The 25,382-nt window shown below is 39.1% G+C and overlaps 1 protein-coding gene, 3 long non-coding RNA genes and 1 pseudogene across 4 annotated transcripts; 2 read left to right on the forward strand and 3 right to left on the reverse strand.

Moving 5' to 3' along the window:
- Nucleotides 1-227: 227 nt before the first annotated feature.
- LOC121802511 lies at nucleotides 228-1,795 on the reverse strand. The gene is made up of 3 exons (XR_006050791.1): nucleotides 1,312-1,795; nucleotides 1,117-1,214; nucleotides 228-386 (listed from the first exon to the last, which is right to left on the reverse strand). It is a non-coding gene; the product is annotated as an uncharacterized LOC121802511 (long non-coding RNA).
- Nucleotides 1,796-6,288: 4,493 nt separating this feature from the next.
- LOC121801953 lies at nucleotides 6,289-8,275 on the reverse strand. The gene is made up of 3 exons (XR_006050705.1): nucleotides 7,278-8,275; nucleotides 7,082-7,179; nucleotides 6,289-6,350 (listed from the first exon to the last, which is right to left on the reverse strand). It is a non-coding gene; the product is annotated as an uncharacterized LOC121801953 (long non-coding RNA).
- Nucleotides 6,410-9,057, forward strand: LOC121801954. Its single transcript, XR_006050706.1, has 3 exons — nucleotides 6,410-6,847; nucleotides 8,452-8,510; nucleotides 9,048-9,057. It is a non-coding gene; the product is annotated as an uncharacterized LOC121801954 (long non-coding RNA).
- A 689-nt stretch (nucleotides 9,058-9,746) lies between these two features.
- Nucleotides 9,747-14,030, reverse strand: LOC121801952 (annotated as a pseudogene).
- Nucleotides 14,031-14,069: 39 nt separating this feature from the next.
- Nucleotides 14,070-19,694, forward strand: LOC121801951 (biotin carboxylase 1, chloroplastic-like). The gene is made up of 17 exons (XM_042201442.1): nucleotides 14,070-14,309; nucleotides 14,441-14,508; nucleotides 15,504-15,829; nucleotides 15,924-16,065; nucleotides 16,331-16,429; nucleotides 16,561-16,617; nucleotides 16,873-16,944; nucleotides 17,266-17,355; nucleotides 17,546-17,605; nucleotides 17,868-18,053; nucleotides 18,140-18,232; nucleotides 18,301-18,382; nucleotides 18,496-18,602; nucleotides 18,719-18,794; nucleotides 18,963-19,009; nucleotides 19,100-19,162; nucleotides 19,422-19,694. Exons 2-17 carry the CDS (start codon nucleotides 14,458-14,460, stop codon nucleotides 19,479-19,481), a joined length of 1,611 nt encoding a protein of 536 aa, XP_042057376.1. The 5' UTR covers nucleotides 14,070-14,309; nucleotides 14,441-14,457; the 3' UTR covers nucleotides 19,482-19,694.
- The last annotated feature ends 5,688 nt before the right edge of the window (nucleotides 19,695-25,382 follow it).

Below are 25,382 nucleotides of genomic sequence, written 5' to 3' on the forward strand. Positions count from 1 at the left end.
CTGGAAACCAAACGGATCCTTAGTGTACGTAAACAAGACTACTACACTATACAATAGTTGTAACGACCCGCTAAATCGATATTATTATAAACTATATTATTAGCTTGATTATCTATATAAGTGACTTTTAAGCGATTAAATCCGAACTGCGATAGATCGTTGTTGTTGTTTGTTTTAACGTTTGGTAAGTGAATAAAACACGTAAATATGTTACACCAATATGAATATAATAAATTTAAATGAATAAATAAATAAGACCCCAAAATTTAAAATTTTAATGTCCGATACATTCAACAAAAATCCAACAAAATTAAATTTGTACATCATGCGTTTTAAGAAAATCGGGTACTTCAACACGGACGGCCACGAACTTGAACCGATTATACCTACAACAAATTAAATGATTAAGTAAGCAAATACTCAAATAAAAAAAAAGAGAAATTAAATTATTAATATATATATATATATATATATATATTTTTAAACATATCCGAGAAGGAACAATTGCCATTGCAGCATTTAATGCTGCCTTAATGAGTAGTAGAAAAAAAGATGCTACATTAATGAATCTTATCAAGAAAGGATGATGCATTAATGAAGTGTGGAAAAAAAAATCCTTATCCTTTGACACATATGGTGATTATTCTTGCAAGATAAATCTTTTATAAATGAGTACAATTACTCACTTTCTTTCACCAAAAAAAAAAAGATCACCATCATATATTCTCATTTCCCTTCACATAATCCCTTCACATAATCCCTTCACAAACCCCACATCAATCTCACAACAAATCCGAGCAGGGGAAGGAAGCAATCCATCGAGACTTTTGCATATCATAAAGACTGACAAATTCACAATCCTCTTTCACAATCAAACAAAAGTAAGTACCACAACTCATTTATCCACATATTGAAATATTACATATAGACAATTTAGCACCTCGAGAACATAGTTGTTATAGCATCTGCTACCACAAGTTACAAGTTTAACAACATACTGTATTTTCACCAAATCTTCATATAGGCATATACCACTCCAAATTCACCAAATTCAGTAAATAAAAATAAAATAAAATCCTACTACCTTAATAACTAGAAAGAAGGAGAAAAACTTACCTCTATGAATCTGTCGGATTCCGGCAGCGAGCTCGGCATCCCGGAGACGACGAAGGCAGCCTCACACCTCTATGACTTTCAATAAAATCTTGACAAATCTATAAAGTTTAAACACAAAACACATAAATGAAAGATTTAAATCTTTTAGAAGATAAAAAAAAAAAGAGAAGAAGAGAAAGAAATTTAAGTATTTACCTTCCGGGAGTTCGGCGAGGAGGCGGCGGCCGGGGCTGGAGTGACGCCGGGAAGCTGCTCCGGTAGCACGAGGCGCGGAGGAGGGCGAAGCCGCCGCCTGTGCATGCACAGTAGCGGCGGCGGCGGCGACAGATCCGGGAAAGGAAGAGGGAGCCGAGGGAGAGAAAGGAGAGGGAGAGGAAGGAGGCGACGGAGGCGGATCCGCGGCTCCGGCAGATCCGCGAGGCGGCTCCGGCAGATCCGCGAGGCGGCGCCGGCAGATCGGGGGAGAGAGAGAGAGAAGGTAGCGGCGTACGGTGAAGAGGGAGAGAAGAGAAAGGGAGAGATGAGGAGGAGGAAGAGAACACCGTCGGAGACGAAAATGGAAGCGGAGGCGGTGCTGGTGGGGTGGCTGGTCGACGAATAGAAGAGGGAGATTTTTCCTAATTTTTGTGAAATTGGGGGAGAAGGTGAATAGTGATTAGGTGAGAGAGAGTAGTGATACGTGTGGTGGAAGGGGAGTATATGGACTAATTTAATTATTGAAATGGGCTAGTCTCTTTTCTCTAATTAGATGTTGGGCCTTTGGTTTTTAAAAGAATTGGGCCTCATTAAATTAAAGTAGATGATTTATTTAGTTGGACTCCATTTATTTTATTTTGGGCTTTAAACTTTTAATTGGAGATATAAGGTGGGAAAATAATTTAGTTTTGGGCCGATAATTAATCGTGACGAATATTTAAATAATCTTCAGAATAATTCAAAGAGTGAATAATTTTATCTTAAGTCGGAAATAATTACGTCGAAGAGAAATAATTTGCGGGAATTTAATCATACACGCTTAACTAAATATTAGGATTAATTTCTACATCTTGGAGGAATTTTATCCTAAGTCCAAAGTAAATATATTTTTTTGAGGGAAAATAATTTCAATTATTATTTTATGTGCTTAAATAATTTTGGGATTTTAATTCGATATCGTGGAGGGAAATACGAGGAGCCAACGGAAGAATTATGGGGGTAAGCGGCCGACCGGCGTCTCAAGCAACGCCTTGGGCGGCCGCCGAATAATCGAAAATACGGGAAAATCGAGAAACGAGATAAAAGACTTTAATGATGGTGCATGCATTCTAATTTAAGTAGTTGTCCTTGAGTCTAATTAGGGTATTATTATATTGTGATATTTTTTAAAAAGGTACGTCCGCAAGTAAAATCGGAACGAAAGATTCAAGCTAAGGGAACTAAACATTCAAGGTGAGCTTTCTTATACTAAAAATACAAATTGTATTTTATGAAAACTTGAACACATGTTCGTGATTTTTAAAGATGTTGTCTTGCCATAAATGTTTTTGTGTATGATGCCTATCTGTTGGCTACGGCCAAGTGAATTATGAATGATGATATAAGTCGAATTCGGGTCCCAGTGAGGGTGGTGTCCCCACTCGGACTAGTGTACACAAGCTCCCTCTGCATGTTGGGCAGAGCAGGTGACCGAGGAAGGTGGCCACCTTCCCGGCACAAGAATACCTCTGACATGTTGGGCAGAGAAGGTGACCGTGCGAGAACACCATCTCGACGGCACAATGTGATCAGATATGGCTAAGTACAGGAAAAAAAAAGGACTGCAGTCCAATGTGATATTATTAGTAAGCTCGGGTCTTTTCAACACCACCCCGAGTGTTACTGTGATGATGGCTTGACAATATTTTCAAATGTATATGTGTAATTGTCGGCAATGTGTTCACTGAGTACTTTTTGTACTCAGCCCTGTATATATTTCTAAATGTGCAGGTTGAGCAGCGAAGTGGTGGAGGAAGTGCTATTGAGACAAGACATTTAATTCAGTCAGATTTTGACTCTCGGAGGTTCATGTCTTCATACATGGAACCGCGTTCATTTGTTTCCGTTGTGCATCTTAAAAGACTCAAGTCTATTTTGTTCAAAACTCTGATTTTATTTCGAGCTATGGTCGATTTGTATTTTCCCCTTTCTTCCCCGCTTCTTTAATCCTCCCCTAGTCGCGATCAACCGTGTTTTCTATCCTTAGAAAATGCGGTCGTGACAGAGTGGTATCAGAGCATTCTTTCTAGCTCTGAACCCGAGAGTCTTCTTTGAAAATGTTTGGTCTAGCCTTATTCCACTGGACTGTCGAATCGATGAAAATGCTCTTAGCACTTCCCCCCAATCGCGCTCAATGAGGAAAAAGGTAACTTGTTCTTTTTCAAAAGAAAGTCAAGTTGTTTGAAAGTTTAAAATGGGGAAATAACTCATGCAATTAATTAGAATGAACAGATGAAAATGCTGAGTTTAAAGGAAGAGTTGATGTTTCTTGATTTGGTAGCGTGCTTAAAGAAAGAGTTAGTATGTCTTTTCTTGGCTAAAGACTGCGAATGTATGAATAAAAGAAATAAATTTCTTGAATGGAAAATAAAAAAGAAGGGGTACTGAAATATGAAAGTATAAAGTATATGAGTATGGTGCCAATTGTTGAAATGATGCCTCTTTTTGAGTATGTGAAATGATACCTCTTTTTGAGTAGTCATTGAATCATGTTGCTAGTATGGGGAAATCGAAATTTCCAAGAACTTAGAATACTTAGTTATGCGTTCCTTTTAGAACACAATATGAACTCGAACTTAGAAGTACAGTATGAACATTTCTCGCTTTCCCGAGCGACGAAAAGAAAGTACGCGATAAGAAAGAAACTTCGTCACGAGAAAAGCAATCCAACATAGAACAAAACAAAACGATGTTTCTAGAAAGATGGTGGGGGCTAAAGGCAATTTTCTACGTCCCAATGACATGAATAATCTGGGTTAGCCATTGTCTTTCTTGACAATCCAATCACTCCAAAGGATCATACCTTTGATCCAACTAAGCGATGTACACATACATAGCAGGAGAATATGATTACAATGTTAACAAAGAACCTAGCTTCACAATAATAAGTAAACAGAAATGGCGTGTTACGAGGATGGGCGTTATGACGAACCGAGAGTACCAGAGAGTCATAATCCCCACATATGGTCATTTGACGTGATCGTAAGGTGAAAGTAGCTTGTGACCAAGGTTTCCCATAACTCGTTTACTATCCTCTATAAAGAGTTAAACAACGGAGTATCACCATCGTAGTTAACCAGGAAGATTCATCAGCAATGCTTACTTGGATTCCCATGAATTCCATTTTCTCGAATCCCCCTGATCAAAATACTTTTGTTGAATTAAGATCTTAAGTGACTCCTTTTGCAAGGTAATGTACCATTATTTTCCCTCTTCTATGTCAAGGTTGTGAATCACTTTCAGTTTTGAGCTTGCTCCCACATGTTTTCTGATAACCTCCAGTGACTACGGTCCTTCTTTACTCGTTCTGTATAAAAGCAATACTTTGACTCTCTGAATTCTTGCCACCAAACTCCTATACTAGGAGTTGCTTTATTTATAGCCTTCAGAACGAACATGTTTCCCTAAACTATTGTCTCTTCAATGATAATATATTCTTCAAAGATCATTAGTAGACCTTTAGTGTTTTCAAATGTGCTTGCTGACACTTATTAATTTATAAAGAGTAGTCACCTCTTCTTAATCGTACTATAATTATTCCATCATGCTTTGAGCTCTTTAGCAACTCCAAGTCTAAAGTAATTTGCTCTCTTCCCGAACTAGTTTGCTCTGGTTGTCTTCTCTACTAGTTAATTTCCGTGATTTGGTTGTAAACTTTGTGAATTCATTAACGTGATATAGTATCACGATGTGGTTGACCAAAAATGGTAGTTCCTTGTTATTCTTCTTTCTCAAATCCACTTGAGACCAATCATTTTCAGTCTTACTATATTAGAGCAGCCATCTGGTGAGACCTTAAAGCTTTTAATTTGACCCTTTGTGTTTTCAGACATACTTATTGACAAGCTCTTTGTTTTACATGAGTACTCTCATCTTCTGAATTCAAATATGACTGTTGTCTCTTGATTTGAGCTTTTCTGCAAACTCCATGTTAAAGCTAGCACATTGCTTCTCCCTTGGCTAGTTTCCTCTTGTTGCCCTCTTTATTAGTTAATTTCCCTGAATTGCTTATAAACTCTAAAAATTTCGTTGATATGATCTTCTATCACAGTGTTGTCAAGCAAATTGCAATTGTTTGTTTTTCCTATTCTTTTCAATCCAATTGTATCCAACCATCTCAGGTCTTCCTGTTAGCATCTGGGATACTTGAAACTTTTCTACCTGACTGTTCATTTTGATTATATTATTGGCCACCTATTATTGACATCTACATTCTATCCATCATACCCCACTTTTGCAATTATTCCATCTGGCAAGCTCTTCCCACAATAAAATTTCCAAGCTCTATGGGTATAGCTCAAGCCCTTTGAAGTTGTATCTTTTCTTTTTTTGGGAGTGAGCATAATGAGCCCAATTGAGCCTAGTCTTGCACTTCATGAAAACCTTTGTTGCAAGCTACTGGTGAAAGTTTGTGGTGAACCAAACACTCGCGTAATTGAAATAACTATAATCGTTTTATTTTCATGACTACCTTGGAGCCTACATAAAGCAAGAACGATTCGAATATTTCTATTGAAATCCCAAATTCAGTTCCTGTCAAAGTTAAAACGGTTAGATCAACTCTATATTTCCTCGCGTGAGACCCTCATGGGAGTTAGAGGAGAAATATCCCGAGCCTTTTATCTAAGTACTTCCTAAATTTCGGGACGAAATTTCTTTTAAGGGGGATAGTATGTAACGACCCGCTAAATCGATATTATTATAAACTATATTATTAGCTTGATTATCTATATAAGTGACTTTTAAGCGATTAAATCCGAACTGCGATAGATCGTTGTTGTTGTTTGTTTTAACGTTTGGTAAGTGAATAAAACACGTAAATATGTTACACCAATATGAATATAATAAATTTAAATGAATAAATAAATAAGACCCCAAAATTTAAAATTTTAATGTCCGATACATTCAACAAAAATCCAACAAAATTAAATTTGTACATCATGCGTTTAAGAAAATCGGGTACTTCAACACGGACGGCCACGAACTTGAACCGATTATACCTACAACAAATTAAATGATTAAGTAAGCAAATACTCAAATAAAAAAAAGAGAAATTAAATTATTAATATATATATATATATATATATATTTTTAAACATATCCGAGAAGGAACAATTGCCATTGCAGCATTTAATGCTGCCTTAATGAGTAGTAGAAAAAAAGATGCTACATTAATGAATCTTACCAAGAAAGGATGATGCATTAATGAAGTGTGGAAAAAAAAATCCTTATCCTTTGACACATATGGTGATTATTCTTGCAAGATAAATCTTTTATAAATGAGTACAATTACTCACTTTCTTTCACCAAAAAAAAAAAAAAAAGATCACCATCATATATTCTCATTTCCCTTCACATAATCCCTTCACATAATCCCTTCACAAACCCCACATCAATCTCACAACAAATCCGAGCAGGGGAAGGAAGCAATCCATCGAGACTTTTGCATATCATAAAGACTGACAAATTCACAATTCTCTTTCACAATCAAACAAAAGTAAGTACCACAACTCATTTATCCACATATTGAAATATTACATATAGACAATTTAGCACCTCGAGAACATAGTTGTTATAGCATCTGCTACCACAAGTTACAAGTTTAACAACATACTGTATTTTCACCAAATCTTCATATAGGCATATACCACTCCAAATTCACCAAATTCAGTAAATAAAATAAAATAAAATCCTACTACCTTAATAACTAGAAAGAAGGAGAAAAACTTACCTCTATGAATCTGTCGGATTCCGGCAGCGAGCTCGGCATCCCGGAGACGACGAAGGCAGCCTCACACCTCTATGACTTTCAATAAAATCTTGACAAATCTATAAAGTTTAAACACAAAACACATAAATGAAAGATTTAAATCTTTTTAGAAGATAAAAAAAAAAAGAGAAGAAGAGAAAGAAATTTAAGTATTTACCTTCCGGGAGTTCGGCGAGGAGGCGGCGGCCGGGGCTGGAGTGACGCCGGGAAGCTGCTCCGGTAGCACGAGGCGCGGAGGAGGGCGAAGCCGCCGCCTGTGCATGCACAGTAGCGGCGGCGGCGGCGACAGATCCGGGAAAGGAAGAGGGAGCCGAGGGAGAGAAAGGAGAGGGTGAGGAAGGAGGCGACGGAGGCGGATCTGCGGCTCCGGCAGATCCGCGAGGCGGCTCCGGCAGATCCGCGAGGCAGCGCCGGCAGATCGGGGGGGAGAGAGAGAGAAGGCAGCGGCGTACGGTGAAGAGGGAGAGAAGAGAAAGGGAGAGATGAGGAGGAGGAAGAGAACACCGTCGGAGACGAAAACGGAAGCGGAGGCGGTGCCGGTGGGGTGGCTGGTCGACGAATAGAAGAGGGAGATTTATCCTAAGTTTTGTGAAATTGGGGGAGAAGGTGAATAGTGATTAGGTGAGAGAGAGTAGTGATACGTGTGGTGGAAGGGGAGTATATGGACTAATTTAGTTATTGAAATGGGCTAGTCTCTTTTCTCTAATTAGATGTTGGGCCTTTGGTTTTTAAAAGAATTGGGTCTCATTAAATTAAAGTAGATGATTTGTTTAGTTGGACTCCATTTATTTTATTTTGGGCTTTAAACTTTAAATTGGAGATATAAGGTGGGAAAATAATTTAGTTTTGGGCCGATAATTAATCGTGACGAATATTTAAATAATCTTCAGAATAATTCAAAGAGTGAATAATTTTATCTTAAGTCGGAAATAATTACGTCGAAGAGAAATAATTTGCGGGAATTTAATCATACACGCTTAACTAAATATTAGGATTAATTTCTACATCTTGGAGGAATTTTATCCTAAGTCCAAAGTAAATATATTTTTTTGAGGGAAAATAATTTCAATTATTATTTTATGTGCTTAAATAATTTTGGGATTTTAATTCGATATCGTGGAGGGAAATACGAGGAGCCAACGGAAGAATTATGGGGGTAAGCGGCCGACCGGCGTCTCAAGCAACGCCTTGGGCGGCCGCCGAATAATCGAAAATACGGGAAAATCGAGAAACGAGATAAAAGACTTTAATGATGGTGCATGCATTCTAATTTAAGTAGTTGTCCTTGAGTCTAATTAGGGTATTATTATATTGTGATATTTTTTAAAAAGGTACGTCCGCAAGTAAAATCGGAACGAAAGATTCAAGCTAAGGGAACTAAACATTCAAGGTGAGCTTTCTTATACTAAAAATACAAATTGTATTTTATGAAAACTTGAACACATGTTCGTGATTTTTAAAGATGTTGTCTTGCCATAAATGTTTTTGTGTATGATGCCTATCTGTTGGCTACGGCCAAGTGAATTATGAATGATGATATAAGTCGAATTCGGGTCCCAGTGAGGGTGGTGTCCCCACTCGGACTAGTGTACACAAGCTCCCTCTGCATGTTGGGCAGAGCAGGTGACCGAGGAAGGTGGCCACCTTCCCGGCACAAGAATACCTCTGACATGTTGGGCAGAGAAGGTGACCGTGCGAGAACACCATCTCGACGGCACAATGTGATCAGATATGGCTAAGTACAGGAAAAAAAAAGGACTGCAGTCCAATGTGATATTATTAGTAAGCTCGGGTCTTTTCAACACCACCCCGAGTGTTACTGTGATGATGGCTTGACAATATTTTCAAATGTATATGTGTAATTGTCGGCAATGTGTTCACTGAGTACTTTTTGTACTCAGCCCTGTATATATTTCTAAATGTGCAGGTTGAGCAGCGAAGTGGTGGAGGAAGTGCTATTGAGACAAGACATTTAATTCAGTCAGATTTTGACTCTCGGAGGTTCATGTCTTCATACATGGAACCGCGTTCATTTGTTTCCGTTGTGCATCTTAAAAGACTCAAGTCTATTTTGTTCAAAACTCTGATTTTATTTCGAGCTATGGTCGATTTGTATTTTCCCCTTTCTTCCCCGCTTCTTTAATCCTCCCCTAGTCGCGATCAACCGTGTTTTCTATCCTTAGAAAATGCGGTCGTGACAGTAGTGCACATAATCAACGGACCCCTATCCGCACAAGGTGGGTGGGGCCGGCCCCGACATGTTGGGGGCCTAGGCTAAAAGTGAAAAAAGGGCCCCTACGAACTAAATACTACTAGCACATAATTATCTTCGATGCTTGTACGATTGTAATTCCTATGTCCCACTCAAGATGTCCATCATTTCCTTTGTAGTTTATCTTACTCAAAGATATCCACTTTCTATATTTGAAAAATAATTTATCCTTTCTCGTTAAAATATTCAATCATGTTTTTCACTCTACTTTATCACACTCAACTACTCCATCTAAAATCTCATCTTATTCAAGAATGTGGTCATAATTGTATGACATAAATCGGAAAATACAGATCAAATAATATTGAAATAATGTAACTCCTCCAGCATTTTGTGAAGCAAATTCATCACTAATTTAGAAAATAAAATTTCTCATTTGAAACAACCAACTATTCCCAGATGAATTTAAGATTTATAGGTTATAAATAATATACTCAATTTAAAAAAGTAGTTCTGCTGTAAGAACTACACAAGAATAAAAGAATAACCAAACCTGTAAAAAATGCATTACTTGAAGAACTACCTCAAGTGATAATCCTATATATCCCTCCCAAAACAATGAGCAGATCAAGATTTTCGCCACGATCCACATCTTAATTGCTCGCCTCGTCCTACATAGCATACTGTAATTAAAGCATAAAAACAACGTGAGTGAAACGTTTCGTCACCATACATCAAAATTGAGCAAATTTTCCAGATCGTAAGGAGAAAACAAGCATATGTTAGCTATTGAAGTGCACTTAAAAGCTTCCTCACCTATGACTCCGGTTTCTAACGGAACTCATCATGCACTACATAATCACCACTGTCTTCATCCTCATTAAAGACACCAGTATAGAAAACATATGGACTCTCAATCATCTCTGCTAAGCTCAGACTTCCATCCCTGTCTCCGTCAGCCTGAAAAATTAGGAACCGGAAACTTCACCATTGTCTGATCAATTGCATATTTTATCAGCATGAAGTTACAATTTACTGTTAACATTCTAAAGGACTACTGGATTCTGTCCAACTGATCAATTGAAAAACTAAGGCCAAGTAGCGTTTTCTGTTAAAAAGTGGAGTGCACAAGATGAAAACCTTCGGAATTATAATTCATCACTTCAATTAATACTTATTCTAACATATATTTTGAGAGCGCATAACAAGGTAGTTCTTTGAGAGGAAAATAGTACTCCCTCCGTTCGGCGGTAGTTGAGTCATTTCATTTTCTGCACTCGTTTTAGAAAATTGATAATAAATAGTTAAAGTGGAAAAAAAGTAAAGTAAGAGAGAGAATAATGTAGATAAGACTCTTATCTAACTTATTTTGTCACTTACTTTACTCTTTCTCCTTTTTAACTATTTATTATGATTTTTCCAAAATGAGTGCAGAAAATGAAATGTCTCAACTACAGCGGAACGGAGGGAGTAGCTTTATCCCTTTTTTCGTTTCAAAATCTTTTTGTCGTCATGCAATAAAAAGGCTAATTCAAAATCAGTGACGGAACCATCTGGGACTGGTTCCATCTGGGACGGAACCATCTGGGACTGGTAATGTCAGCCTCGAATGCATCAGCATGAGTATGTATCTACTATACCATCTGTATAATGCATGGAAGTTCATGAAAATTGTTTTTTGCTCCTCGAAATCAACTCATCAAAATGTTTAGGATATTGAAGCATTTTATCAACAAGCAAGTAATACCTTAACTCGTAGAATGAAACTACTCATTGAAATCTAGTGTGTCAAGTACCTGGTGCAATATATGCTTTGTCTACTGTTTAGCATAGTAATGCTCCGGTGGGTGGAGCTTTTCAATAATGGGTAGTAATTCTACATCGGTCAAATATCTGCAGCAGACATAATAAGCTTAGCTACCATTCCAATCATAGAAGCATTTGATGAAACAAATAGGTCAAATAAAAAATAGATTATAGGCTTGGTTACCCATCACCGTCCTTATCAAGCAGGGCAAACAGCATCTTGGCTGAGGCCTCTTGTGAATCGTCAGACTCATGCTCATCGGTATCGTGTGGCTCCACATAATTTCTAACCAGGTCAAATATCCTGTGGAAAAACTCTTCAAAATTGACCTTATCATCCTTGTCTCTATCCCTTTCCCTGAAACAAACAAATCACAAATGATAGTAAAGTATCATATGAGCAACATGGCACGATGTAATACAGTGAGCTCTTCAGTCAGCTCATGGAGATAACTGCCGAAATGTATACAGACACAACAAAAGAAAATCATGAATTATGGCAATACGATATCTACTTATTAGTCTCTGTTGACTGGAGATCATAAATTATCTTGCAACACCAAAATTGAAGACGCTAATTAATCACTTTTAATCAGCAAGTTCGGCTCATGTTTATAAAATGCTCTATACTTTAATTAACACCCCAAATTAACTTGATTCGATTAGTGTATGCAAGAAACTCGATCATGCCAGTAAATATGTATCAAAATGTTCCACAATAACAAATGGATGATATAAACTTGAGTATAACAAATATAACACTGACAACTTTTGTTTGTATCTAAACATAAGAAAGTACGTATAAACCAATCACCATAACAATAAGAACAAATTACAGCTTCATACGAACATTCAAAGTCGGGGACGTATATGCATAACTCTTCATAACTACATAGCCACATTCCTCTGAATAGCAAATATCATGTACCAATTTAAAATGTTAACAAAGTACAAATATCAAATCACTAGAAATCTATCTTTGGCAACGAGCTAATGTTAGAAGAATTTCATCTCGTATCAAGGATTTCAAACTTTAACACAGCTAGCAAGATTGAAAAGCCAAAAAGCATGTGTGGATGGTATCAATAACTGGAAATAAGAAAGGGGAAGGGGATACAATCTTGTAGTTAAATATTGATATCCTATTGTCAGAGTTGGAAACAAGCAGCTAAAAAACCAACGATTTCCCTAAATTGGCAAATATCACCAGAGTCAGCTATTAATATCTTGTTACGCACCTTTAACAACAGCCACGACACCATGCTATCTAACGAAGGTATTTTGACACTAATGGAGCAAAGAGAGTGGATTTGATCAGACGAGCCCCTCTGCCCTAAAAAATAGTCCCCTATTGCCATTTTAGTCGGTCCACCAAAATTAGTCAACTTCTATTTCTGGAAACTTTTTCACCACACATTACATTACTAATGATATGAGTCTCACTATCCAGTAACACTATCCCAACTATGTTTTCTATTACTCTCTCACACTTTACCAAATCCGCATTAAAACTTGTTTCATCCCCAAAGTTTATTTTTAGGGGACGGTGGGAGTACATGATACACCCACAAATCTAAAAAAATCTGGAAAACAAGGGAGCAACGGAACCAAATATCAAGCAAAACATATTACAGAGATCGAGGCACCTTATTTCTTCCTTGCACAACCAAAGAATCAGCTTGGAATTGGTGGTATCAGCTGGATGAAGAAAGCTACAACAAAAAGGAAACATAAAAGCAGCAGCTAAGCCAACGTCGAACATAGAAATACAATACTCATCCATTAAGGAGCATTTGTAGTTGATCACAAACTCACTCATTACATTCTGTGAAATTCAAACGACCATCACCATCGGCATCAGATGCATTGAAATTATCCTCCTTCCACCAGCCAAAATCATATCCAAATGAAGTGTTATCTGGAAAGAGCCATTGTTACTCGAAATTAGGCATTTTCAAACCAATACCCTAAATCAGCAATTGATAACTCAAAGCAATCAAACATAGCCGAAATGATCAGAAAATGAAGCTGTTACTCGCAATTAGGCATTTTGCTACCAATGCCCTATATCAGCAATCAATAATTCAAAGCAATTAAACACAAATTAGTGAAATTAGGGAAAAATCACCGGCACTTCTAACCCAGCTAGGAGCCTAATACTCAGAAAAAGTGATGAATCCATCTCTATCTTTGTCGTGAGTGTTCATCTCCCTCTGGCTCCGATGCATCGCCTCCTCCCGGCTCTGCTGCAAGCTCCACTGAGTCAGCGGTCAACGTCGATCCTGGGGAAGAAGAGCATCAGCCTATTGGTGACATTGAAGCGCTCCGCGTCGTTCAGGAAGTCCTCGGCGTCGGCGAAATCCTCCCACTCCGGGCGCGATTCGTGATCCTCCGGATGCGACTCCGGATGATGCGGCGGCGATGCCTCCGATTCGGCGGTGGAATCGGCATCGGAATCGTAGTGTGTTTGGTAGTAGAGGTTCTCCCATTGGCGGTCCTCGCGGGCGAGCTCGATCTCGGCGACGAGCGGGTCAAAGGCTGGAGGGGGGTCGTGGTGGCGGTGGGGATCGGAGGGAGGGGAGAAGGGGAAGTGAGAGCGGACTTTGAGGCGGCGGTGGTGGTTGTGGTGGGTCTCCTGGGGCTGGGATTTGTGGGGGGAGCGGGAGACGAGGAAGAGGAGGCCGAGGGCGATCGTGGTGTAGATTAGGAGATTGTGTTTTCCCATCTCAGAAGCGAATGCCGATGTGTGAGAATTGGGGAAAGGCCATGCGAGCTCAACTCTCTTGATTATTGGAGGGAAGGATTGATTGAAGAAGAAAAGAGGAATCGAATTGGATTCGTTTATACTGTTGCTTCGTTATTTTTTTTCTTTTTATCGAAATTGTGAAAATGAGAAATTAAATAACCAATTTTTCTCAACGAATCGCACAGTCACCATAATCCTTACATGTCAGCAAAGGAGTAGCGCCAAATAAGCACAAGAAATCTGGGCGGAGGAATCGACTCAAATCTCCCAACTACTTACCTCGATTTCATCGAACTCCACTTCTTCACTCTCTTCAAATTTCCACCTTCCCTCTCTCTCTCCCCAACATCAATTCCTCCCATTTCCGCTTTAAACCGATAGAGCTTGATCAAGATTCGATTTTATTTTTCACGCTCAATCACGAGGTAAATGCGTTTTCACCAGGCCTAATCTACGTGGGATTCTGGAAAGATTCATGCTTTCGAGCTAATCCCGCCGCATTTCTCAATTTCTTGGTAATGGGTCTGTTTTTTTGATCTGTTTGCGAAATTTACAGATTAGGTTGATCTGAAAATGAACTCTGCGGCAATGACATTTTGCAGCAATTCCGTCTGCTCGCGTCCCGTGAGTTATTCTGATTTGATTTGTCTTTGTTGGAATATCTCTATTCGTGTATGAAGTTTTGTTTTTTTTGTTTTAGTTTAGACGATTTATTGGGTGCTGGATTATACAAATTGTATGTTTTTTTGTCAATGCGATGCAATTAGGAAATAAAAGCACCAAGTAATCACGGATGTAATCGAATAAGCACATGAATTCTTTATCGAGTTGTGTACTTATGTACAGGAATTATGCAAAATGTATGTTTTTGTCAATGCGATGCAATTCAATTCAATTTAGGAAATAAAGGCACAAGTAATCATGAACATAAACGGATAAACACATGAATTGTTGACCGAGTTGTGTATTTACGTCTAGGGGCGACTGCGAGACATGGATTTCACAATAATTTGGTTTTCGATCTGTTCTAGACCATTTATTCAATGTTGAATAATGCATTATGTATGTTTTTTTCAATACGGTGCAATTCAATTTACAATGGCCTGTTTCTGAATTACCTGCTTTGTTTCTCTTCAGTTGAATTAGTTGAACTTGTTATTGAATGTTTGATATGTCTAGAATTGTGGAGAATCGAGTGTTTGATCCGTCTAGAATAGTCGAATGAAGTCATGGATTGTGATGTCTTTGGCAGTTTGGCTGTGTGATTTAAGTTCAACCATCCTTGCTGCTTGTTCAAGTTTTGGCCTGTTTATAAACTTCCTGTATATTACGCAGTAGGAATGTTTTAGTCAATGCGATTCAATTCAATTTAGAAGGTCCCCTTTCAGAATTATCTGCTCTGTTTCTTTTCAGTTGAATTGGTTGAACTTTTTATCGAGTGTTTGATCTGTATAGAATAGTGGAGAATTGAGTGTTTGATCCATCTAGATTAGTCAAATGAGTCATGACTGTGATGTTTGTGGCTGTGTGATTCAAGCTCAACCATTCTCTCTATTCCAAATAAATTTGGTTCATAGTTTTGGCCTGTGTCTAAACGTGTGAAATATTGTGCATCGAAGGGCTTATTCATGGAGGCTACACCCGGAATCAGGAGCTCCCAGTGTAGCTTCATGGCAGGGAATAGGGTTAATTTTCCTCGTCAGAGAGTCCAGGCTTCTCGAGGTGGTACTATATCTGGAAAGCGTGGTGGAGCGCTTGCTGCTACTTGCCGTGGTGATAAAATTCTGGTGGCTAACCGTGGAGAGATTGCTGTCCGTGTCATTCGGACAGCCCATGAAATGGGAATCCCTTGTGTGGCGGTTTACTCAACAATCGACAAAGATGCTCTTCATGTGAAACTTGCTGATGAGGCTGTTTGCATTGGAGAAGCACCGAGCAGCCAATCGTAAGGCTTCTGTTTTTTTATCATCAAATCCTATCACTCCTTAACAATAATATTCCTGATTCAGTAAATAAACTGAATTTCTTTTTCCTTTCAGTTACTTGGTTATTCCAAATGTCTTGTCTGCTGCCATCAGCCGTGATTGTACTATGCTACATCCCGGATACGGGTTCCTTTCTGAGAATGCTGTTTTTGTTGACATGTGCCGAGAGCATGGAATCAACTTTATTGGACCAAATGTAAGTTTTTTGATTCAGAGTGTTTACATAAAGTCATCATCATATCGTTTGTCCTTAAACTTGGAAAGCTTTCTTTGCTCTGCTAACATTTTGATCCCTTATTTAGATTTTCGGAATACTACTTCATAATTTTCTTAGGTTTTTGTCCGTATAGTTAAACCTTCTTCCAAATGATATGTGGTTCATCCAAATCACAACATTCTATGTCTAGTCTCCTAAAATCCCCGGATGCATTAAACCGATGGATTTTCAACTTGAATTGCAGCCTGACAGCATTCGAGTAATGGGTGACAAATCAACTGCCAGAGAAACAATGAAGAATGCTGGAGTTCCAACTGTCCCCGGAAGTGATGGGTTGTTAAAGGTACTGTTTTTTTTAAAGAGTGCTACTTGACTTACTTCATATAAGACTTGATCGTAAAAAATCCAATATTGAATCTTCGTGCAATTCTTCACCTTTATTTTTTCTCCTTCTGAACTACTTTTGTATTACAGAGTACTGAAGATGCAATTAAACTTGCAGATGAGATCGGCTATCCTGTCATGATAAAGGTATGTTTAACATCTCAGCACACCAAAAGTACAAACGCAGTTACCCAATTTGACTTGAGGCATGATTTAATTTAATAGGTAGCATAGATGCTCATGCTAAGGGGAAATTGCATAGACCTTTATAACAGTAATCTCACAAAGAATTCTCAGCTGAAACTTCGTAACCATAGCTAATCTGCTTATACGTAGAATTCTGTGTGAGAACTCTGTGGGAAAAAAAAGATATGCTAATCTAATGCTTTTATTCTCCTGAAGGCAACGGCAGGTGGAGGAGGACGCGGAATGCGTCTTGCGAAAGAGCGCGATGAGTTTGTGAAGTTGATGCAGGTACTCCGTTTTTAACCTACATTTTCATTATCCGTTGGTTGAGTAGTTTAATTTTTCCCTAAATTGCAAGGTTAATATTGTTTCAGTAAATTTAATACTCCTACAAAAATAGTCGATCTGAAAAAACATTGAGACAGTGAGAAGCACAAACTGCTTATCCAGTCCTCAAAGACCCATTTTCTATTTTTGGTAACTGAGTACTCTTCCACGAAAGATCTATTTTCGGATGCCCTCCGTTCTCATAGTTCTGCAAGCCAATCACTGAAATTTGAGGTATTTGGGTAGTTCATTGTGACTAAAATATCTGCCTTATTTCGACAGCAAGCCAAAAGTGAAGCTGCAGCTGCATTTGGTAACGACGGTGTGTACCTCGAGAAATATATCCAAAATCCAAGGCATATTGAGTTTCAGGTACACTTGTATTTATAACATTAACATAATTTAATATATGAATTTTGAATTTAACTGAAATAATCAAAACATTTTGAATATATGAAAATTCTTATATTTCGTTTTTGGTGTTGCATCTCTGTGTCAATTTTGTATTGCTGATTCACAAGCTAAACTATCAGTGACAACTTATGGCTTTGTTGCTTCGCAGGTTTTGGCTGACAAATTCGGTAACGTCGTACACTTTGGGGAGCGTGATTGTAGCATCCAGGTAATATGTCTTCTATTTTAGGTCAAACTTTTTGCAGCCCGGCTTCGTTGTGCGAAAGCACGTTGCTTTCTGATCGTGTTGATGTTACACAGTTTTACCTGTTTAATGAAGCTAAGATGACATAGATTTCTCTCTGTACATTACATAATGGCAAAGGGTATTTTGTTTGAGTTTTTATCGAACATCGTATATAGATCATTCGAGGTCCAGACAAGTGTGGAATTATGACTTGCTAATTCGTTATCATTTTTTTCGATAATAGAGGAGAAATCAGAAATTGCTAGAAGAAGCACCTTCTCCTGCATTGACACCGGAGCTTCGGAAAGCCATGGGTGACGCGGCAGTTGCAGCAGCTGCATCCATAGGCTACATAGGAGTTGGTACAGTCGAATTCCTTTTGGATGAAAGAGGCTCATTTTACTTTATGGAGATGAACACTAGGATCCAGGTGAAAAGATCGAGCCTCGGATCATCTCCTAAATAACGACTTATCTGATTTCACCATAACATTCTCGACTGATTTGATGATGTTAGGTCGAGCACCCCGTCACTGAAATGATATCCTCTGTTGACCTAATCGAAGAGCAGATCAGTGTTGCACGTGGCGAGAAGCTCCGATACACACAGGTAAGGGTCTTCATGGCACCTGGAAATTAAAAATGTGATCATTAACTGATACAAGCCTCTCCCTATAGGATGACATTGTGCTCCGTGGACATTCAATAGAATGCCGTATTAATGCAGAAGACGCTTTCAAAAATTTCAGACCAGGACCAGGTATCGACTTTCTGGATCGACGGCCTTAGCCCGAAGTTTGCGTGTGATTTTGAAATTTATTTCATCCTAAAATCAAATCTACGAACTAATGAATTGTTCAATCACTTGAGCAGGGAGAATAACTACTTATTTACCCGCTGGAGGTCCGTTTGTGCGAATGGACAGCCATGTTTACCCGGATTATGTAGTTCCACCGAGCTATGATTCCCTTCTAGGAAAGGTCAGCTAATTATGCGTTAATTTTACCTATACTTTTTACACATTTCTTGAAAATCTAGCCGAACTGGATCTTATCTTTTCGATGTCCTAATAAGTGCGATGAATCTTACACTCCAGCTTATTGTCTGGGGTCCGACGAGGGAAAGGGCAATCGAGCGCATGAAAAGGGCTCTTAACGACACTATCATTACAGGTAAACAAGACACATCTATCTATCTATGCATGCAATCATGTCTTTATATTTGAGAATTTTCATCGGTGCCTATGCATATCTAATCCCGCATGAAAGGCGTTTTCAACAAATCTCCGACGTCTTTCCATCCTTTAGTATAGTTTCTAAACAATGATTCTCTGTGGCCAGGTGTTCCAACAACGATCGATTACCATAAGCTGATCCTAGAAGTAGAGGTATTCATCCGTTGCAATTTTCTCGGACTTGCTTGCTTTTACCAGTCTCTTCGAACTTATGAATTCACATTCTGTCTCTACTTGCTCTAGGACTTTAAAACTGGGAAGGTGGACACTGCTTTCATCCCGAAACACGAAGAAGAGCTCGCTGCAGTAAGCTACCAATTCTCCTTCGTAAAACACAAAAGCCAAAAGGGTCCCATCAAAAAACACTTGATATAAGAAAAATCAAATCTTTGTATAAATCGCCTTATTATTTGTTCAGCCGATCTAGTTCTCGTCTCACGGTCTATTACATCTAGCTCGTATCGCTCTTTGAGTGAGCGGTTGTAGAGAAGCGATTCTTCAATTTCTGCTGTGAAAATGTGTCAAGTATTTAATGGCATGATTGGTTTGTCGTTTGTTATTGCAGCCGTTCCCGGATGAGCCTGCAACGAGCCGGAAAGAGTTGATTAACGCGGCTTCTTCGTAAGGTGGTAGGCTATTATTAAGCTTTGGTGGTGTGGAGCCATGCTCGATTCTCAAATGTATGAATGGATTTATGTTTCTGTTTATCTCTTCATTTCTTTGTCAAATGAGCTTCATACTAACTGGTTTGCATGCATCATTGCTTTTTGGTAGAAAACTAAATACTATTAGTAGCACTTTGTGAAATAATTTATTGTTTCTATGTTTTTTTTGGAAATAATTATAGAGCTCACGCCCTATGTTTCCCCATTGGACTATATTTAGAATTTAAGGGTGTAGTCTGTTCAAGAACCATCGGTTCCGGTTCAGAACTGCCGGCTACGGTTCCAAGGGAAGTGGAACTATAATCGGTTGGACTACATGTTTGATGGTTCGGGTTTTGAATAGGTAATTAGGCGGGTTTTTTTTATCGGTTTTCCCAGTTTCTCGATGGGTTTTCACGATTTTGGGTCAAGACCAACGTACAATCGCCGGCTACCGGTCCAAAATTGAGAATCCGGCTATGGTTAAAAAAATAGAACCGCCGGTTTGAGTGGCCCAGGTTTAACAAATGATTCATAATTATTTATTTTTTGATTTTATGTAACTAAAGTAACAAAATAAAATCAAAATACTTCTTGATTGTATGTTTTTGTTGTAAGGTGTGGAAGCAAAATTTGAATGTTACTCTAGTCTAATTTGATCCATAAATCTAAGTAAATGGATTAGATAATGATGATTGATTTTCACGTTGTAGATTGTGTATTTTATAATAATTACTTACATTTATAGTAGCAATATATATTATAACACCACCGTTTATAACAATTCTTTTCACATTTACCATCAAAATATATGAATACTTATTCAAATGTTAAGATATAGTAAATGTCAATCATGGATAAATTTTAACTCCGAGTTTTAAATGTTGTCACTTTTTAGTTTTTTCACACTTGTCCAATTATTCAGATCTTTAAATTAAGCAACCAACATTCAAAAGTTGAATGATGAAAGTTTCTAAAAAATGTCGTAAAAGAAGTTAAGAGCATCCGCAGCGGTGGCGAAAGACGCCACCGCCGTCCGCACTGGCGGATCCAGGTGGGGTCGGGCGGGGTCGGCCGACCCCACCACCTGCCACGGAGTGCACCGGAAGCTACTTTCTTCTGCCTCCGACTCTACGGCGTTCACGTCTCCGCCCCCACCTCACGTCCTCACGCTGTGTGAGATGATGAGGAGACTGATCAGAGAGAAAGGAAGGAAGTGAGGCAGCCGGATGGGTAGACTGTTGTCGAGAACGAAGGTGTTGGAGGGGAAGAGTCCTTCCACGGTTTTTGTTTTCGAAGAGAAAGAGGAATGGTATTGGAGATGTCATTATTATTTTCTCATCCCTATATTTACTCGTGAAATAGAATAAACCGGCATCAATAAATTTAACTAAGTTTAAAAGATTAAATATCTTAAATATGTTATCTAATTGTAAAATGGGCTTTGAAATATTTTCTTTATTTGAATTAATTCTTAGAAGTCCATTAAAAATATTTTCTCATCTTATCAATTAATGTTAAATAGTAGTAGTAATATTTTTTTTACAGTATATCAAAATCAATTTATCTAAATTAATATAAGTAAATATTTCTTAATTTCTTCTACTCTTAGTTTTATAATTTAAATTTCAACCTTATTATTCATATTCAATTTTTTAAATCTTTAAAAATTTGGTATGTTACAGAAAAATTATGCTATGTGTATGTCAATTTTTTTTGTCAAAATACGTAATATAACATAATTGTTCTCTCTTACTTTATTATTTATTTGCATCTTTGTTTTATCTAAGATCATATTTTATTCTTTCTTCAGTTAGCTCCATAAACGTCTTTTTCTTAAATTCTGTATCCAAAAGAAGAGTCTCGCTTATAACGGGACGAAGAAAGTGGAGTATGTTGTTTTAAGAATATCGATACTCGCATGAATTATTTATATTAAAAAATATATTTATAAAAATAATTAATTTAAACAATTATTTTAAATAAATATTTACTATCTTGTTCGACCCCACGATAATTTGTTCCTGGATCCGCCATTGGCCGTCCGCGCCGTTGGCAAGGCGCAGGACCGCCGCCGCTGCAGCCGCGCCGCTGGCACGGCGCTGCTCGATGTATCGAGCACGTCCGTGCCAGCGGACGCACACGTGGCGCGCTCCCATTCGTCAACGGCATAGCCGTTGTGTTTAAACTTTTTTTTATTATTTTTTTTAAAAATCGGTATTTAATTATAAATAATGCTAAAAAATAAAAAAAAAATATTTTCCAAATCCCAAAAATATGGCCGTTTTTTCCCGTTTTTTCTGAATTTTTTTGATTTTTTTGATTTTTTTTTTCCCCAAAATCATCTATAAATACACACATTCATCATCCATTTATCACATCAAATCATCTCTCATTCATCTCTCATTCATAATTCTCATACAAACTATCAACACATTCATCACCCACTCAAAATCTCAAATGGATTTCACCCATATTATGGCGGAAGCGGAACGCGAAGAACAAGAATACTACGAACAACATCGTGCCGCTTACGAAGCATATGTCGCGGCGAATACCCCTGCTCCTCCTCCTCAACGAACCAGATCAAATCGACGGTACATCCATCGTGACCGGGAGGGAGCCCACGAAAGGCTCGTTGCCGACTACTTTGCCGACCAGCCGCGGTTTCCGGCAGATTACTTCAGGCGCCGTTTTCGCATGTCAAAGCGCTTGTTCATGCGAATTGTCAACACATTGTCCGCACGTGTTGAATACTTTCAAACAGGTGTAGATGCAGCCGGCCGGCAAAGTATCACGGCGTTGCAGAAGTGTACGTGTGCCATCCGACAACTCGCTACTGGGCAAACGGCCGACATGTTCGACGAGTATTTGCATATCGGTGAGTCCACTGGAATCCTATGTTTAAAGAATTTTTGCGAGGGCGTTCGTTCTGCTTTTGGGGATGAATTCCTTCGAGCACCCACCACTGATGATTGCCAACGGTTGCTTCGTCTTCATGAATCAGTCCATGGCTTTCCCGGAATGCTTGGCAGCATTGACTGCATGCATTGGAGGTGGAAGAATTGTCCGACTGCTTGGAGGGGGCAACACTTGAGCGGTCACAAAGGCGGCGGCCCAACGCTTATCCTTGAGGCGGTCGCCGACTACCGCCTATGGATTTGGCATGCATATTTCGGCGTTGCTGGATCCAACAACGACTTGAATGTGCTATATTCGTCACCACTCTTCAATGATGTGATGAATGGTGTAGCACCGGCGATCGACTTCACCATCAACGGAAATATATACCGCATGGGTTACTATCTCGCCGATGGTATCTACCCAAGGTGGTCGACGTTCGTGAAGACGCTCCACAACCCGCACGACCCGAGACGGGTTCTTTTTGCGCAGCGTCAAGAGTCAGCGCGGAAAGATGTCGAAAGAGCCTTCGGGGTCCTTCAAGCTCGATTCAACATTGTGAAGGCCCCGGCTCGGCTGTGGTACGTGAATAATATCGCCGACATCATGTTCACGTGTATTATATTACACAACATGATTATAGCCGACGAAGGGCCGAGGGCGGCTAGCTTCTACGACGAGGACGAAGCCGGAAGCTCAACAGCGAGGTCTCCCCTACGCCGAGGCGAGCATACGACGGTTGGCCAGAGGATCGAGACAAGACACACAATGCGCGATACTCGAATCCACAATCAACTACAAGAAGACCTAATCAACCACATGTGGGCGAAATTCGGCAACGAGTAGTGTCATTTTTAATTTTTAGGATTTTAATTATGTAATTTTTTATTTTTAGGATTTTAATTATGTAATTTTTAATTTTTAGGATTTTAATTATGCAATGTTTAATTTTATTTGTCATTTGTAATATTTATTGTGGGTTTTAAATGAATTTTAATATTATGGAAATATTTTTGTGTAATTGAATTTTATATTAATTGTGCTCGTCCTTGCGGAAGAGCACAGTTGTGGGTGTTGTGCTCTTGCCAGAGAGCAGGCATGAATAGTACCGCCCGGGCCCACAACCGTGCCGCTGGCAAGAGCACGGTTGTGGATGCTCTAAGTTTGTTTTCCATTAAAAGTTGAATCAAAATTTGTATTCAGCTTAAAGTGGGAATTCGTATTAAAATTTCATACTATTAAGATAGCTACGAAACAAAGAAATTAAGAAATAGAAAATGTAGAGCAATTCTGAATCGAGGATCAATAAATAGCCGTTTAAGATGATCGCAATCAAGTCATTTGGGTATTGATGTGACTTCATTTCACTGTACTATTTTGTAGCGATCTTCACCAATTTGTTTTATTTATTTATCTATTGCCGAGGATTGGACCTTTCGAAATGTCGGCGACGCCGGTGCTAGTTGCGGCACCTCGATTAGAGCATCTCCAATGCCGGCGTCAAAATCGCGACGCCGATTTTTCACCGACGCCGGTTCTGACGCCGAACCATTGGAACCGGCGTCGGCGAAATCGGCATCAAAATCGGCGTGGCCATGCCGATATGCGCGATGACGCCGGTTCCGACGCCGATCCTCACGGCGCCATTGTGGGTCCCGGATCGGCGTCAAACCGGCGTCAGATTTTATTTTTTATTTTTTTTTCTTTTGACCAACGCGTTTGTGGAATGTCGACTGCATTGCTGATATACTGTACGCCTGTATTATCATGCACAACATGATTGTCGAAGATGAAGGTGTACAACTGACTGATTGGGCCAACGACGATAATGAGGCCGGTCCAAGCCACGGCGTCGCCACCGCCAACGTACGAGGTGGGGTACCTCACGATGAAGAAGCCCTCCTCCAAGCACATGCCGACATGCGTCAGACGGAGGCTCATATTCGACTCCAAAAGGATTTAGTTGAAGAGTTGTGGGCGCGGAGGATTGCAAAGCGTTAGTTTTTATGTAAATTTATGTAATTTTTTTAAATGTATTTTTTAAAAATTATTTTACTTTTTGAAATTTTAATAGTATTATTCAATTTAAATGTATTTGTCTCGTAAATTAAATTCCGTATGTTGATACGATTGTAAATTAAATTATATAATTGTTATTAGTGATGTGGATATGTAGTGTGAAGGCTATGTGAGAGCTAATTGATGTCCAGTTGATGTGGCAAGCTGATGTGGCAGGAGAATTGTAGTGCTGATGATGTGGCAGTGTGAAGGCTATGTGAGGGCTATGTGAAGTCCAGGCTTACTGGAGATGCTCTTAGCCACTTCCCACTTGGTGGGCCCCACTCCACCTCATTTTATGTATTTTCTCAATCAAAATTCCCTTTAGAGCATCCACAATGGTCTAAGAGCACCCGCAACGCGTGCCGAAACCGTTCCGCGTGCCGTTCCGCCGGAACGGTTTCGCCGCGGAACGCGTTGCGGCGCTGCATTCCGCTCCCGTCCCGTTCCCATTCCGTGCCGGGTGCCGACGGCACGTAACGCGGCACGGAACAAGCCGCCACGCGCCTGGGCGACGTGGCCGATCCCCGTGCGTGCGTGCTTCCCACTCGCCGGCCCGCGAGTGGGACACGTCAGCAATGACGCAATAATTATTTTTTTTTTATAAAATCGAATTTAAAAAAAAAAAATTTTTTTAAACGGTAACATTACCGTTTTTTTAACTTTTTCTTAATTTTTTTAATTTTTATTTTTATTTTCTTATTCTATAAATACACCTAATTCATTCATTTTATACACAACTACACATCTATTCTTCCTACATCAACATCAATTTCTCTCCAATTTTCATATTCTATCTCTTCAAAAAATGTCCGGCGACGGCAATTACGGTGGTGGCGGCGCCGGAGGGTGGGATCTCAACGCGTTCGGCGATTGGGAGACCATGTACAACACACTTGGTGGTTCTGGGTCATCGACGCCGG

This window comes from Salvia splendens, chromosome 5, assembly GCF_004379255.2.
Source record: "Salvia splendens isolate huo1 chromosome 5, SspV2, whole genome shotgun sequence".
Taxonomy (NCBI): domain Eukaryota; kingdom Viridiplantae; phylum Streptophyta; class Magnoliopsida; order Lamiales; family Lamiaceae; genus Salvia; species Salvia splendens.

What these genes read in the sequence shown, in the direction of transcription:
- LOC121801951 (XM_042201442.1), top strand. Translation starts at nt 14,458, where the DNA reads ATGAACTCTGCGGCAATGACATTTTGCAGCAATTCCGTCTGCTCGCGT. An exon ending in GAAGTGATGGGTTGTTAAAG is followed by an intron (nt 16,430 to 16,560) that starts GTACTGTTTTTT and finishes TTTGTATTACAG; the next exon opens with AGTACTGAAGATGCAATTAA. An exon ending in GCTATCCTGTCATGATAAAG is followed by an intron (nt 16,618 to 16,872) that starts GTATGTTTAACA and finishes ATTCTCCTGAAG; the next exon opens with GCAACGGCAGGTGGAGGAGG.